This window comes from Microtus oregoni, unplaced genomic scaffold (assembly GCF_018167655.1).
Source record: "Microtus oregoni isolate MIOR12 unplaced genomic scaffold, Mior012 000030F_ref0000283, whole genome shotgun sequence".
Classification (NCBI taxonomy): domain Eukaryota; kingdom Metazoa; phylum Chordata; class Mammalia; order Rodentia; family Cricetidae; genus Microtus; species Microtus oregoni.
This window is the reverse complement of record NW_024543089.1, coordinates 11,281,308-11,297,786: the sequence shown is the minus strand read 5'-3', so window position 1 is coordinate 11,297,786 and position 16,479 is coordinate 11,281,308. Positions and strand designations below refer to the sequence as shown.

General features: G+C 37.9%; 1 protein-coding gene across 2 annotated transcripts in view; it reads left to right on the top strand.

Moving 5' to 3' along the window:
* Cxadr (CXADR Ig-like cell adhesion molecule) overlaps nucleotides 1-16,447 on the top strand; it is a 54,246-nt gene extending 37,799 nt beyond the window's left edge. Inside the window, exons 7-8 of one of the 2 annotated variants that reach the window (XM_041678439.1) lie at nucleotides 422-605; nucleotides 15,901-16,447. In XM_041678439.1, the coding sequence (XP_041534373.1) occupies nucleotides 422-605; nucleotides 15,901-15,936 (220 nt within the window). In that variant the 3' untranslated portion in view covers nucleotides 15,937-16,447. Of the gene's footprint in view, nucleotides 1-421; nucleotides 4,757-15,900 lie in introns of those variants that run through there. The other variant, XM_041678438.1, reaches the window with a different exon arrangement.
* The last annotated feature ends 32 nt before the right edge of the window (nucleotides 16,448-16,479 follow it).

Below are 16,479 nucleotides of genomic sequence, written 5' to 3'. Positions count from 1 at the left end.
GAAATATGTCATTTCTAGCTCAAGTCTTAGAGAACTTTTACAGCAGAAAGGGATTCTTTCCTTCCTCTGGGGATAGAAATCTATTCTATCTGTCAGTGCTTTATTTACTGTTAATGGAATGGCTAACTAGATGATCACTGATGCTAGTATATGAAACTGAGATTTCTTCCTCATTAGATATTACCCAAACCATATGCATTTATACAAAACCCATAGTTCATTAACTGACTTTTGTCCTTTGACCAAGACAATATATTGGGACAGGCACACAATTAATGTCAGGCCTTGCTTTGTTCATTTTTTTTCTTTTCTTTTCCTTTTTTTTTTTTTGTATTTATGTACTTACCCTTAATGTGTAGCTTATATAATTGTAGGTTTTTAGAAACTAGCTTTATAGCATGTGTTGGACTTTGTTTTGCAGGGAAGATGTGCCACCTCCAAAGAGTCGGACATCCACTGCCAGGAGCTACATTGGCAGCAACCACTCCTCCTTGGGATCCATGTCTCCTTCCAACATAGAAGGGTATTCCAAGACTCAGTATAACCAAGTCCCCAGTGAAGACTTTGAACGTGCTCCTCAGAGCCCAACTCTGGCACCTGCTAAGGTAGCTGCCCCTAATCTAAGTCGAATGGGGGCGGTTCCTGTGATGATTCCAGCACAAAGCAAGGATGGGTCTATAGTATAGAACTCGGCGTCTCTCTCTTCTGTTTCCCATGGGTCGTTTCTTCTCTTTATATATCAAAACTTATTCTAGTCTAAATTTTGTTAACAGCAGCCCCAATACACACACACACACACACACACACACACACACACACACACACGAAGTTAATAAGAAAGTATAAGAAACACGTTCCACATATTTTCTTTAATTATAGCGTAACAGTAAAGACTTAATAGCAATGGCATTTATCATCTGGAAAAGATGAGATTTCTTAAGCTGATTTCAATGGCATCTGGATAAATAATGCTTAAGAAAGATATGGCACTTTGGATATGATGTCATAGGTGAAGAAATTTGTGAATTTACATACTTGCCAAATTGATACTTGAATCACCTAAAGATGGTATTTTGTAGTCTTATTTAGTTATGAACAATAGGATCCCCTACATTTCAGAAACATCCATGGAAAAATGTCAACATTTGAATTTCTTTTATAATCTTTTTGAGAATTTTAAGTGTATTTGGGATATCTCTCTAAGAGTAGGAGACACTACAGTGTTTTATAAATGACTAGTTTCATTTCTGAGTCATTCGTAAACACGAAATGATTCCTTTCTTTCCTTTTTGTGTTTTGTTTTGACATAGGGTCTTAGTATGTAGCCTAGGCTGGCCTCAAATCATGATCCTTCTGCTTCAGCTTCCTGAATGCTGGGATTACAAGTCTGTATTACTATCCTGGCTGTAGAACAGTTTCTTAAGTATTTTTAACTGATAGACTGCAGAGGCAACAGGAAGTAGTAACTTTTTATGTGCTATAGAAAAGAAGCACATTTGAGATTCGGCAGAAGCATTTGCTTCTACCACATACAGAGATGAAACCCTGAGTATGTCCGGTGCCTCGGGTCCTGTGGACGTCTGCAAAACTGACCAGACAGATTGACAATACAGGATTTTTCAGTCCACGACTGAACACTGGCCTTCCACTTTAGGTGATGTTTTACAATTAAAAAACGAAAGAAAAGACAACAAAAAAAATGTTAATTTATCATCTGGCAGTTATAGATGAGAATTCTCTAATTACCAATTTTTAAATTTGTATTTTTGTTTTGTGGCAGACTGTACTGCATATTTTATGTTGTAGAGACATGTAATGTAGGCTTACTATCTGGAGTACAGTTCTGGGAGGTTATTTTTCTCCAAGACTCAGTGAACAAATATACTTGAGGCAAGTTAAGTGTCTTCCACCAGCCCTGAATTCCAAACTTGGGCAATGTGTTTGCTGTCCTGTGGCCAAACCTGCCTATTCTCACAAATCAAGTTTTGAGTCTTAATTTTGTGAAAGTGACTTACTCTTAAAAGAAAGTTTAAAAGGAGTAAAGGGAATACTCCTATCTGCCAAATGTATTAAATATAGTTTTTGTAGAGAAAAGTGAATTTATTGTATTTCCCTTAAGATTGTGAGGGAGTGTGTGTAGAGTATAATGAGCCAGCAGTTTCTTTATAGTAGATATAGTCTGTAATATAAGATTTCATTAACTCTAAAACCTTTCCCCCAGGGAATCGTTTTCTGGTAATCTCTTCAGGTGCTGCGCTGGTAAATGCTACATTAAAAATTAATGTTGCATGCATTTACAATTAGGCAGAGTATTGTGTATACCTTTTAATGGTGAGTTTAAGCTGAATGTCCATGTAATGGATTAGTGTACAGTTTTACATATTTGGAAGCATTTTGTAAAGTAGGTTCTAACCTCACATGAAATTACTTTTTATATTTGTGTCGTTTCATCTGTGCCTTTTTGGGTAATTTAGTTTCGACTATGACTTCCTGGTGCCTATGAGCTGGCTATCACCTACCTGGAAGGTGCTAGAGGTGAAGGTACTATTTCCAAAAGCACATCACTGTGACCCTCTTTCCGCCTTTACAGTCTCAGCCTTGCCTCTTCTCCTCTGCTCTGTTTTTGATGTCACTTAAGTGATACCATTGTTTATATAAAGATTAAAAAAAAATCACATACCCAGTACTCTTTTGATTGCTTCTGATTTATAACAATAGCCACGTTTGGCTGTCAGATATTTGGCATTTTTATAAGATTTAACAAGAATAAATTGGAATGTAAATTCTAATGATTTTTACATAATAGAGATTATGCTAGGTAGAAATTACTATAGAAAATAGATGTGTGTAATCTTTTCCTTTCCTTATACTTTGTATTTATTTAAAGATTTAAAGGCAAAGAAAACCTAGAGTATCTGAGTATTTCAGTCCAGATCTGTAGCAACTAAAATTTGAAAGACAAGCTTATTTGAAAAACAAAACAATAAAAAACTGAAGGGAAAAAAAAAGAGGCCAATAAGATATAGAATCAGTGATACAGTTAAATTTTAGGCTTTGGTGTGCAGTTATTCTCATTGTAAGTTTCAGTTAGTTTCCCAAACAATTCTCACTGATGATTTTAACTGAACCAGGGAGCAAGTATCTCAACTTAATACTTGTGATCAAGAGTTCAACATCTTAATTAATGCGTTCAAACTAGAGCACCAGCAAGTCAGTGCCAGCACTGTCTTCACAGCAGGCCTTTTTTGATTCCACTTTAGACGTCAGAGACTCAGCACCGTATTTTAATGTTACATGGGGCAATCTGTACAGAAATGACACTGGATTACAGTCTGTGCTTGGAACACAGAAATTTGAGTATTGTTATTGGTAATCTTTCTGCTATTTTCCTGTTTGAAAGCCTTCCCTGCTGCTCACAAGTCTTGATTTCCCTGACCAGTTCCATAGACAAGCATTTCCTTCAGTTTGAGTTATCTGCCAAGAATTAGAATAATAAATAACACAGACTTGAGTGTGTTTAGGGGGAAAGATCCATATTGACTATGGAAATGCCTGTGATTGTACGTGTATCTTTGATCCCAGAACTCTAGAGGTGCAGGAAGATCTTGGATTTGAGGCCAGTAGCCAGTTGAAAGCAAGCCTGAGCTACACTGAAAGACCTATAACACCCAGGGCTTGAACTCAGTGATAGAGTGCTTTGCCTCCAATGGCAAAGACTGAGGTTTGAATCTGAATTCTTTTAAGGGATTTCAGATTGAGCCCTGGGAATTTAGAATTTAAGTGAAGAGGCAAGTAAACTTCTGATTAGAAAGAACTGAATGCATGGAGTTGGCTATTCTTTAATGTGTGACTTATTAAATACCTACTGTCTGTACACAGCATGTAAATTTGAAGCTATGTGAATGTTCATAGGTTTTCGTTTTCTTCTGAGTTCTGTTTCAACAGTGAGTGTTTAGAGTGCACTGAGCTGCCTTAGTTTATGTGGTGAATGCTTTAAATGTGTCACTTGCAGAGTAGTGTGTAGAAAAATGCTGGCACAATTTTAAGTGGTTTGTGAAATTATATATATTATATGTGTACATATCTTTATAACATCCTTGTGTTTGGTAGTATAAATGTTCTGGGCAAGTTTTAGTATTTCAAATGCCTCTGGATATTCCAGCAATAAAGGCAACATGTTCTGCAGTAGAATTTGTTCTCTGTCTACTTTGACTCTAAAATAATACATATTTGAGCAAGACTCCTTTTGAAAATAGTACAGAAAGGGAATAATAATACATAAATTTGTGAGTTGTGGTTATTTCTCTTTTTGGAAGACCCAAGCATTTACCTTCTGGAATTTGATGCTAAGCTCTAAGATCAAGCTTACAAAATATATGCCAGAGTTTGTAGTTTAGAATACAGACACCATCAGCTGGCCTTGGTATTAGACACCAAAGGCTTTGCCAAACATGAGCTCTCTGGTTTCTGCTCATTTGTTTAATGACACCTGTGTTAAGAGGACCACAATTCACCGATTGTCTTATTTTTGTCCCTAATTGTGAATTTTGGCAATAAATACAATTGTACTAAGAATACAATTTGACACCCCACATTTGCAAAGTACAGTATGGGTAGTGTCATTTTTGGATTTTGTCTTACAAAAATTTCTGGCTTACATACCCAAAGTTTGTAAAAACAATTTTGTTTAAAAACAGCAACTTGCTCTTAGTTTTGTGACCTTGTGTACTTTTGAAATAAAATCAAGAAAGTAGTCCTCTGCCTTGTGGTGTGGCTTTATTTTGCTTTTACAGACATCTACTAAAGCTTCAGTATGCTTTCCTGTATCCCCATATCCCTTGAACAAGAACAAAGGCTTATCATCATAGATTAAACACACATATAAGCCATTCTAGTTTATGTGTTTGCTAGTATACAAAATGAAGTTTCTCGAATCCCATAATTTTGGAAATAATCCCATGTTTTTCAGATGAATGAAAAGTGTGTATAAATACATTTGACACAGACATGTTTTGGTCTCTCCGCTGCATTAAAGGATTGTTTTATATTGGGCTTTTTATAAAGAAACTGCTAAGTTCTGGAGGCTGGGAAACCCACGCCATAGCCTGAGGAAAGTATGGAGGGCTTGTTCTATCATGTCTTCCCAAGATGGAATAGAAGTTCATTCATGCCTTTTCACAAGGACATTTACTCCAATCAAGAGGGTGGAGCCCTCATGACTTTCACTTTCCAAACTTACTTTTCTATCACATTAGCCACTGATAGTTCAACGTAAGAATTTCAGGAGAGCATACACATTCAAGTCACAGGAACAAGCCTTATGGTTTAAAGCTACATTTTATAGGCTTGAAATGTTGATTTCAAGAAAAGGGGGCTGCTGAAGTTTCTGTAAGTATGTCAAGGAGTAATTTGGACATTGACTAAGTTTTGTCAGCCTTAACATTGTCAACATTTTGGGCAGGATAGTTACATGTAGGCAACTGTCCTGTGCACTGTGGAATGGTAGTGGCTCCTACTCAGTACATGTCAGTAGTGCCCTCCTCCAGCCCAGTTGTTACAATGGAATGTCTTTAAACATTGCTCTTGTCCCTGCACTGCCCAGGGTAGAAGTCTGATGAGGTCAACTTGAGTGGTTTACACTAAATGTGCAGTTTTCTTCTGGGGCTAACATGGCAAGCACAGGATATAAGGAAGTCATGTTTGAATTCTGATTACTGCTTGCTTCACTTAACTGCAGGTTTCATGGAGCATAAGATGGTGATAGTCACCTACTTCATGAGATGTCAGGTTTTAAAGAGAACTGACACAATTGAGAATTTTTGCATTTACTTTGATATCTGAGATGCTGGCCATGATATACAGAATTTCAAGTCTGAATTTCAAAGTCCACATACAATAAAATGCCAAGTGAAACTACAGTGCATAATTGAATGTCTTTAATTTATTACCATACTGACTTAATGACTCTAAAGATCATATGATATTCCTGGCTAATTGAGTCAAAGCGAAACTGAATAAACACTGAAATAAATACTCAAAGTTACTTATTACTAAAGAAAAAAATGGTTTAGTGTATGTCTAATGCGTAACTGAATATAATTCCAAAATGCAGTAGTGGCAAGAGTCAAAAGATCAGGTCAGGCCTGGAAAGCAAGCTCAGGTTTAGTTAGCTTTGTTGGTGTTTCTGAAGTAGAAGTGAAGTCACACTTCACTCTTCAGTGTTGATAAGCATTTGTACAGAAAGGAAAGGTGCTGCCTTACGAGAACAGCAAAGAAGTGCTTTCCTTGGTTGATTTAAAGAGCTAATAAAGGCTTGAGAAATAAATGCTAGCCAAGGTAGCGTGTAGGCTGATTTTGATATCCTAAGACTTCTTTTGGTATAAAAATCTAGGGAGGCCTGCTAAGATACCCAGAACACTACTCCTTAAACTTTAGTTTTTAGAATACACTAGAGCACTATGTCAGTGGCCTTCAAGTCGATGATTGATCTTCTGGAATAGTTATGAGTGAGTTCTCTTCGTGTAATTGTATTTGTTTGCTAGGGCTTTCTTCCATAACTACCACAACTGGTAAGGCTTAAGTAGCAGACTTCATGCCTCAGAGTTTTGAAGACCAGAGGGCCAGTGAAGGTGGTAGCAGGGACAGCCCCCTCTGGGAGCTAGGAGATAGATGGTTCCAGGCATCAATACTTGGCTTGTCCATGGGTCTTCTCCCAATTCTCTTCACATTGTCTTTCTTCTGGAATTCCTGTCTCTGTCCATATTTCCTTTTTATTGTTTGTTTTTCAAGACAGGGTTTCTCTGAGTAGCCCTGGCTGTCCTGGAACTCACTCTGTAGACCAGGCTGGAATTTCTACCTTCAGCAGCTTTATAAAAACAGCACAAACTAGGTGAAGTATGAATTGCTTTGCCCTTGAAAAGAAAATGTGGTTAGGTGGCATACTGGGTTAGTTGTTACACACTATTCCAAGATGAATTTTGGCCCCTGGCACTGTTCTTTTAATGTTAAAGTAGGGCACTTTCCCTATCACATAGTCCCAGAACTGTCAAAACAGCAAGAACATTTCCAGGAAGCATTGGGAGGACAAAGGAATCAAAACCAGCAACTGCAAAGCTGAGAATCTTCTAACACACACCAGGATTTACATATGAAGACTAGAGCAATTCACAGAAACAACATAACACAAATCTAAATTAAAGTTAACCAAGCAGAGATGAGGTCTTGCCCTGACGACCAAGATGCTTGCTCTCTGTCATGATCACAGCAAAGTAAGCATGTACTGTGTGTTAACAAGACTTCAAAGTGTTTGAGTTTGATTGAAATTTCTTATGTTATGGGCAAGCAATATGCCATAGTTAAGTGAAAGTAAGATAGCAAGTCAAAATTTACAAAAAAAAAAAAAATAAAAAGGGAATGCCAACAGACTTTAAAATGTTAAAAGAATGTAACTATGATAGTTGCAGGAATGACACCCAACTTTAAGAGATAGTTTTGGGGTGGTAGTTTATGACATTTTCTGCAGCACACATTACTACTTCTGTAAATCACACACTTTAGCACTCAAGCAGCACCTCAAGTTCATCAGTACATCTAAGCCACCAGTGATTTGTTCACACCGAAAGGGTGAAACGGACTCCACCACCCTTAAAACACCAGGGACTGCCTGTTTTAGATACATTTCCTTTATAGCTAAAGACGATGGCTTATGAGCCCTGAGCACTACTGTGTTCATGAAATCTCAGGTGTCTCATGGAATTCTTTTGGCTTCTTTGATGCCATGTTGAAGAATCCTACAGCGAGCCCTTGAGCAGAAATGCTATTCATACCGTTATCACCTCCCACAGAATGGACTTCAACTGCCTGCACTTAATTGTGCTACAAAAGGATCCATTATGATCACAAACTAGTTTGCTAATTCAATTTTGCTGTAGATGCACAGTCAGCCTTCTGTCTTATCTTGACTGTATGATACCACAAAGCTGGTCTTCTAAGGGAGGGTGCTGTACTGTCTCATCCTGTACTCATGTGGATACTGTTGTGTAAACCCAGATGGCTCTTGATATTTTCACATTTGGAAGTTAGAAGTAGTGCTCTCATAATGGCAAAGCAGGGGACATGTTTGGGAAGAAAAGTTTGATAAAAGTTGGGATTTTATAGGTAGTTGTTTTTAAGTTGGATAAAGGTAAATTAAATCTGTATCAGAAATGTTACTATATTATGTTATCTGGTTCATCACTGTATACATATAAAAAAGGCAAGACCCAGAAAGGTTTTGCTTTTACAAGGCCTCATAAAACAAAGGCTGTCTCTTGACTCTTGTCCAGTATTTTCTAGAAACCTTGGCTTCTTGGCATTGAAGGACACTGACAAGATCTGACGAGTTAGTGTGGGGCTCTCCGTTTCTCTCTTGAAACAACAGCCAGAAAGGCCAGTTTTGTCACTGCCCCCTTCTGGTAGAGGTTTGAAGCACTGTTAGCAATAGGTATTCTAGTGTCTTATCTTGATATCACAGTGGTCCCAAGTTCAGGGGGTGCCTGACAAGAGCAAATGCTGTTTGGGACGAACTGTTCGCTATTCTTGCTGTGATCCCATATTTTAAGTAAGTCGTATACATGGGCTGTATTAAATATGGAGAGATAATAGAAAAAATAAAAATCTGACTCTGGGGCCAGGAATGTATATATTTCAAGGGCAGAGCACTTCCTCAGTATGCACAAAACTATGCTAGGTAAATCTTGTACCTCTGAGCAACATTCCCCAAACAAAAAAGTTCTGTGTAGCCCCTAACTTGAACTTTCTTTTCCCTTCTGTATACTGATACATTCAGCAAAATTATATTTAATTTCAGTGTTTTCCTGGACTGTGAAGTAGGTACCACATTCCCTACAATGCTAGGCAGTGCAAGCTGAAGCTCCCAGTCAGCTACATGGTCACAAACTGATACTGGATGATGTACTACTATGTTGCTAAGCCATGACTGACATATTAGATGCATTAACAATTTATAATAGTTCCAACTTATGACAAACTTATCAGGATGTAGCAATTATAAAAACATCTGTACATAAAAAATTTTAATAATCAAAAGTACACTGATATTCAAACATTTAAGGAATGTGTTTTAAAGTTAAATCTTTTTGTTTGCCATTCTTGACTGCCAGGGAAGAGGGTGTATGCTAAACCTGAAAAGCAAATCCTTTGCTACGTCCTGTATTTTAATATTAATACCTGTCAGTATATCAAGTACTACAAATGCTATGATTAAAGTTGTTTACCAAAGAATTATTTTGCTTATCAAAATTTAAAATAATGTAACAAACTTGTGTTTGTTTTTGTCTAGATTAACTTTCTGTTGTTTTTGAGACAGGGTCTCACTGTAATCCAGGCTGGCTTCAAATCCAGTCTCCTGGTCTCCGAGCCTAGTCGTGTGCCACTTGGTCAGCATCTCTCTGCTTCTTAGGCACATGCAGCAGACAGAATCAGCAGGCTATATTATCATGCAAGCCTGAAGCAGGTTTCACTTGCTAACATTTCAGGTGATAGAACTAAAAAGCTGAAAAAACAACAACAACAGTTTGAGAAAGGCCTTCCTTTGTAGTCCAGTTGGCAAGGAACCCACTACATAGCCCTGGCATTTAAAGAACTCCCCTCCCCCAGCCCAAGCTGGAGCTCAAACCCAGGGCCTCACACATGCTAGGCCAAGCACGTCTGACAGTCCCCCAGGTCACTGTACTTTTACTCCTGTGGAAGATGCACTTAGCTGTTCTCTATAATATGGAAAAACCATGTTTGTCCTTTCATGCACAACCCACATTTGGCTGTTTGGTTGAACTTTACTGCTTTACTTACAATACAGTGAAAGCTGGCAGTCAGGAGATGAATCTGTGTTTCTGGACTATCGAGGGGATACTCCCTATCACCACCAGCACTGTAAAGGGACATGCTGAGACACTTGGTGCCAAAGTTCTAAGACATCTGCAGCTTAACATCTAACGACAAAGCCTCATTAAACCAATTGAGGAACATACATAATGGCAGTTTGAAAATGAAAACTAAAACATGTATAGAAGGAAAAATGGCCCCCTCTACCCTCTACAATTTCAGCAGTGGTTATACCAAAGGGATGAAGAGGTTTCTTCCTTTTGTACATATATTTTATTGAACAGATACTACTTCTGTTAACATAAAAACAACTAATAAATGTTTATTCTACACAACCATGGAAACTTAAAAATTGCTATTATTATAGGAAGGGTTGCTTCAGACTGTAACCACTAACTTTTCATATCAAGGGGACATTACTTGGAATCCAAACTTAAGCTTCGACAGTAAAAAGAATATCTGATGCCCTCTTGTGGCCAACTTTTATAGGTGTTTTATTTTTCATTGAAATCTGGGCTAACAGATCTATCAGAACATACCTCATTGTTTCCTTAAAAAAAAAATCACATAGTATTAACAATTTAAGAATGCATAAACTTGTCACCCATCTCTTAAAATCATGTGTCCTAGAGTTTCAATGTCCGAGTTTAAAGTTCCATAGCTACTGTACCCGGAGAGTATAAATACTCAGCTTTCTCTTCTGTATAAGGTGGACAGTATAAGAAAACACACAGGTTTATCATGAGATGGAAATCACTTACAGTACGTAATTCCCAATAGGTTACGTAAAATATTTTGTTGCTTATGTGCATACACATGAACTACCATAGTAATGATATTGATTCCCAGGTTGCTACAACTTTTTTTTTTTTGAGGTAAGAGCCTAGCCTATAAGGCTATATATATATATATATATATATATATATATATATATATATATATTACTATAAATGTAGTCTGGCCTTGAACTTGCAGTCTTCCTGTCTCTGCCACCCAAGTGCTGAGACTTCATAGATATACCTCCCTGGAGAGCTAATAAAGAGGGACTATTAGTCCTATTTCCTATACTCACTTTCCCCCTTTCAGGTACCTCATAAACATACCAGGTATTAATACTCACCAGGCAGGTACCAGTGTCTTACATTAGTCATTTCATAATAAACAAGTTCTAAGCCAGGCCTGCTGGCTCATGCCTATCATCCCAGCACTCTGGGGTAGAGACAAGGAATTGGGAGTTCAGTCATTCTCAGCTATATGGCAAGTTTGACGACTGGACTGTCTGAGACACTCAGACCCTGTACCAAGAAGCAAGCAGAGAGTCCTCTAAGGCGCACTCCATGCTCATCACCTTTTGAAAGTATTTTCACCAGGCCTCTCCTAGTACTGTGGACGTGTCTTCTCTTCAGTAGACTCGGGTCATTCTTTCACTGGCTTCATGCTGCTGCTCAGCATGGATGGATTACAGTCCTTCACTATTGCATATTTCAACAGAGCATTTGTATAGAGACTCTTTCTACAAGTATTTCCATAGGCTAGCTCATCTTGCATTCATTAATAATAAATCCAGTGAACTTAAAGCACTTTAAAAAATTATATTTTCTCCCTCCAGTTAAAGAGTTATGGAATCACAGCTTCCAGTTTAGTGTTCTGTGGGATTTCTGAGTGTTTGAAAGAGTGGCCTCTGATGCTTGTGCCTTCTTTCGGACTCTTTCCTTCTGTCCGTCTATCTTGTCCAACTCCAATGTATTAGTTTTTGTTTTATCATAATGTCATATTATACTATCTCTTAAAAATAAAATTAGCCTGCTGGTGGTTGTACACGCTTTTAATCCCAGCACTGGGGAGGCAGAGGCAGGTGGATCTCTGTGAGTTTGAGGCCAGCCTAGTCTACAGAACTAGTGCCAGGACTAGGACAGGTTCCAAACCTCCAGAGAAACTCTGCCCCCCCCAAAAAAACAAAAATAAATGAATAAGCAAGCAAGCTAGTTTAAAAAAAATGGAGAAGTAATGCTCACCAGAAAAATCCAAAGAAATAAGACGCAGTGTAGAAAAATAAAATCGTCTGCATTTAACCCTTTTCTCCTTCCTCTGAATACACCATCCATTCAGACAATGCACACTCCACTGCAGGCGGGACATTTTCATGTTCCCACCTCCAACACTTTGTCATTATAACCCTTTCCTATACCCACACAGCACTTTCCATGTTACCTTGAATAGATGTTTTACATTTTATTTAGTTGCTCATTTACTATGGCTGCTTTTTTTGTTGTTGTTACCCAAAAATATATTACAGTAGACATTTTACATAGTAGATATAGCCCCCCCCATTTAAATACTAAATTTCTCTGAGTATAGCTGCTAGGTGAAACCATGGGGTTCAGAAGTGTACTTGCCTTACAAAAGGTTAGATTCCTCTAAACCTCTACTTATCCACAAGTCCTCACTCAAAAACAAGAGTCATTACCTTTAAAATTATATTTTTAACTGATATATCACAAAGATGTGTGTATTTTTAGGGTACTATGGGATATTCCAATAAACAGATACATTTATGTTTACACAATAATTGGGATTACTAATCCTGCATGTCTAAATAAATCTTTCAACCCTGATTACTAGTGAAGCGGATACATAGTGGTCTCAGTACTACAGAAGTGGTACATGAGATCGCTAACAGCAGATGCTTTTCAACATTACATCTCACTGAATTATGATCTCTACTGATGTGTGTAAATCAGAACAGTGTTTAAGTCCTATGAAATTTGTAAGTTCTCAATGATTATTTGTAACCCTTATGGCAGTTCTTTCTGTAGCTATTCCATTTAGAGGGTAGAAACAATTAAGATTTTTGAATAAATTGTTTTATGCAATAAACATCAAATGACACTAATAAGAGTGACATTATTTGCTATAAGTCCCCATGCTTATGATGACTATTAAATGTTTCTGTTTTGGTGTACATTGAAGATGGCCTTCTGCTATACACAGGTAGCAATTTCTGCAATGTTTAGAGTATACACATTTTACATGGGAACATCCATTTTAACGCTTCACTAACCAGAGTCTAATTCCAGAGAATATACGGGAAAATGTTTGTGAAAGTAATGGTAACATTGTAGTCCTGACTAAGTTACCCAAAAATTGATAATTAAGAGAAAAGCAGACGTGCTCATCTTGGGCATTGCTCCTGTTCTCTCTCTCATGTGTGATCTTTCTCCTGGGCCAGTAGCTTTCCCGTCCTCTAGGCCACACTGCTGCTGAAGTTTGATTTACAGCTGAAACAAAACTGCTGTCAAATTTTTAGTGCCCTTTCTCAGCTATAACTGGACAGTTTGTAACAAAGAACTAGTGGTTAATATAGAAATTCTAATGTCTTGTATTGATCATAATCTCTGCCTAGATTTCTCTGTCCAATCTTGGTCTGACACCTGCCCCCCGTTCCCGATAGACCTTACACAGGAAACAAAATAGTGTTGCGGCACCACGGGGCACAGGCATTTAATCCTATCTGTTTTAAAAAGGCACAAGTTACTTAGCTTGTTGTCATCTTGGACATCTTTCACTTCTTTCAGAGTCCTTATTTAACTGAAATAAAAATGGCACAAATCATGAGATGACTATGAGGAATAAACAAATTATCACACAACTGACGGATTAGAAGTTAACAGGAATGCTTTACTTCAGATTAAAATCATAATGCACTCATCCAGGCAGTGGTGGCATGTGCCTTTAATCCCAGCAGAGGCAGAGTTAGAAGGATCTCAGAGTTCGAGGCCAGCCTGGTCTAAAATTGAGCTCTCGGACAGTCAAGGTTAGAGAAAACCTGTCCTGAAAAACAAACAAACAAAAAAGGGGCTGTAGTTTAGATATAGTTAAAAATATACAACATAAGTAAGCACTTCATTAATGATATTGTAGAACTCACCAAAGAACATTTTTTCCCCAAACATCCATGTCCAACTTTAACCTCTAAAAAGTTAGAGCTTTGCTGTTATACCTACAAATACAAAATGGGAAATTAAACAAATTATCATTTTTCATTCACCAGCCACTCCTGCTTTGAAGCCTCTCATCAGGTTTTTAAGCTGAACTTACGCTGTTGCTGTCATTCTTCATTTAGATCAGTCCTGTAAGGGAAACATTAACTTGGTCTTAATTTCCATTACGGAGTATCCCATGCCTACCGGAACTTAAGAGCCAACCGCTGAGTGGTAATTTGTTTTCAATAGTTAAGAGACTGGAAAAGCTTTACTGCTGAAAGCTTTACTTGATATGAACTTAAACTCTAAAACAAGCTAGAATAAGAATAAATGTCAAAGTCTTATATAGAAAATTATCTAAAATGCCTATAAATTAAAACTTAGCTTTCCACAGGGCTAGAGAGCCGGCTTAGTGGTTAATAGCACTGGCTCTTGCAGAGAGCCCACATTTGGTTTCCAGAGCACACACAGGATGGTTAAGAACCATCTGTAACTCCAGGGCCAGAGGACCTGATGCCCTCTTTTGGCTTCCCCAGGCATGAGACGTACAGGCACAGACATTCTTGCAGACAAAAGACCCACTTATGTAAAATTAAAAAAAATCAATGTAAACATTAGCTTTCCCCAAGCATCATCATTAGGTTAGGCTGGCAGGGCTGATTAAGGATTCACTTCTACGACGTTTAAGGATTTCTGTGTATGCACATGCATGTACAAGTGCCGCAGTATTCATGTGGAGTCAGATGAGAACTTGCTGGAGTTGACTCTCCTAACGTCATTTGGGTCAGCTGGCTTGGTGGCAAGTGCCTTTACCCACTGAGCCATCTTGCTGGCTGTAAACATATTTTGCAGTAATAATGTGCAGAGTTCAATTTGTTGAGTGCTAAAATTGATGCTTCTCTTCCTGAGCGCCTATCAAATTTCCCAACAAGTTTATATGCCTGTAATATAAGCAAACTAGTAGAACAAATGCTGTCTTCCCCTAAAAAAGTATTCCAAACTTTCCAACCTTGTAACTGCCCATAAATCTGTCACTATTTCCATTAAATCCAGCAATGATCTTAATAGTTAAGCTTATTTTTCAGTAGGGCATGGAGACAGTCCTAAAGTCCTAGCACTAGGGTGCTGAGGTGGGTCATTTGAGATCAGCAATTGGGGGAGAGAAGCCAGGCAAACAGAGCAAGACTCCCCCATGTCAAAATACGTTATTACCTCATTTTAAAACTAATCTTCCTTGTGATGCCAATTGCCAGTAGGAAACATTTGGAGTAAAGTTGATATTGTGCATTAGAAATATGCCAAAATTAAGGCTTAAAAAGTCAGAACACATTGAGATTAAAACTAGAAATCTCTGCAGATTAAAATATGGTTCAGAATGAAGTTGCAAACAAAGTAAACTGCAAAATAAAAAAAAGACTTCATGGGCTGGAGAGATAGCTCAGTGGTTAAGAGCACTGTCTGCTCTTCCGAAACTCCTGAGTTCAATTCCTGGCAACCACACGGTGGCTCACAACCATCTGTATGAGATAAGGTACCCTCTTCTGGCCTGCATGCAGACATTCAGACAAGAACACTGTATATATAATAAATCGTATAAGACTTCATATTTCACACCACTGAGCTTTAACTCCACTCTCCCTACTTTCTGTACTTAAATAGTAAATTCAAAAACCTGAAAAAAGAGCTAGGCTTGGTGGCAAACACCTTTAATCCCAACACCCAGGAAGCAGAAGCAGGTGGTTCTGTAAATTCAATGCCAGCCTATTCTACACAGCGGTGAGTTCCAAGACATCTGGAGCTAAAGAGAGACCTTATCTCACAAAACCCATACAAATGAAACAAAGAAACCTGACAATAGGGATGCTTGGAAAAGTCAAAGCCTTTTAATCAGTTATCAGTAAGTTGTGGTCACTCTTGGTTAAGTTGAATAATTTCAGAGTAAAGACTTGAAGGTTAGAGCGATGGGGAAGTATTGCTGATCTTAGTTTTCCTTTAGAATACCCAACTCATAGATGGTTTTCTTTTTCCTTTGTAGCTCACTTACACGACCGATGGGATTACAGTGGTATAAGTACGAAGGACTACTGAAGAATCTGAAGTACTATAATCTTTTACATTAGAACTCTAGTAAAGACTAATGCTTTTTGGAAAAAGGACAGCATACACCCCCCCCCCCCTTATTTTTAGTTTTTGAGACAGGGTTTCATCTCGCCCAGGCTGGCATCAAATCTGATGTCTAGCTAAATAAGCCCGGATGGACATCCTGCTATTTTTGCCTCAGCCTCTCAAGAAATGGGATTACAGGTGCTTGCCACGGTACCTAGTTTACAAGGTAGATTAAGAATAGCCACAAGAACATTTATGCTTTCTCTAATGGTATAAGGCACATAAGTCAGATGTCCTAGAAACTACAGGCCAAAATCCTGGTGACAAAATTCCCACATATATTGATTATGATAATTCAAAGTTATTTTGTTGTATTTTATATTTTCAACTAGTTACTGCCAGTAAATAATTTTTTTACATGTATATTTTGATATGTGTGTTTTGGGGAACATGTTCAATAAAAAGTTGTTTTTTTAAAGAAACATTTTAGATTATTTTTCTTATGTAC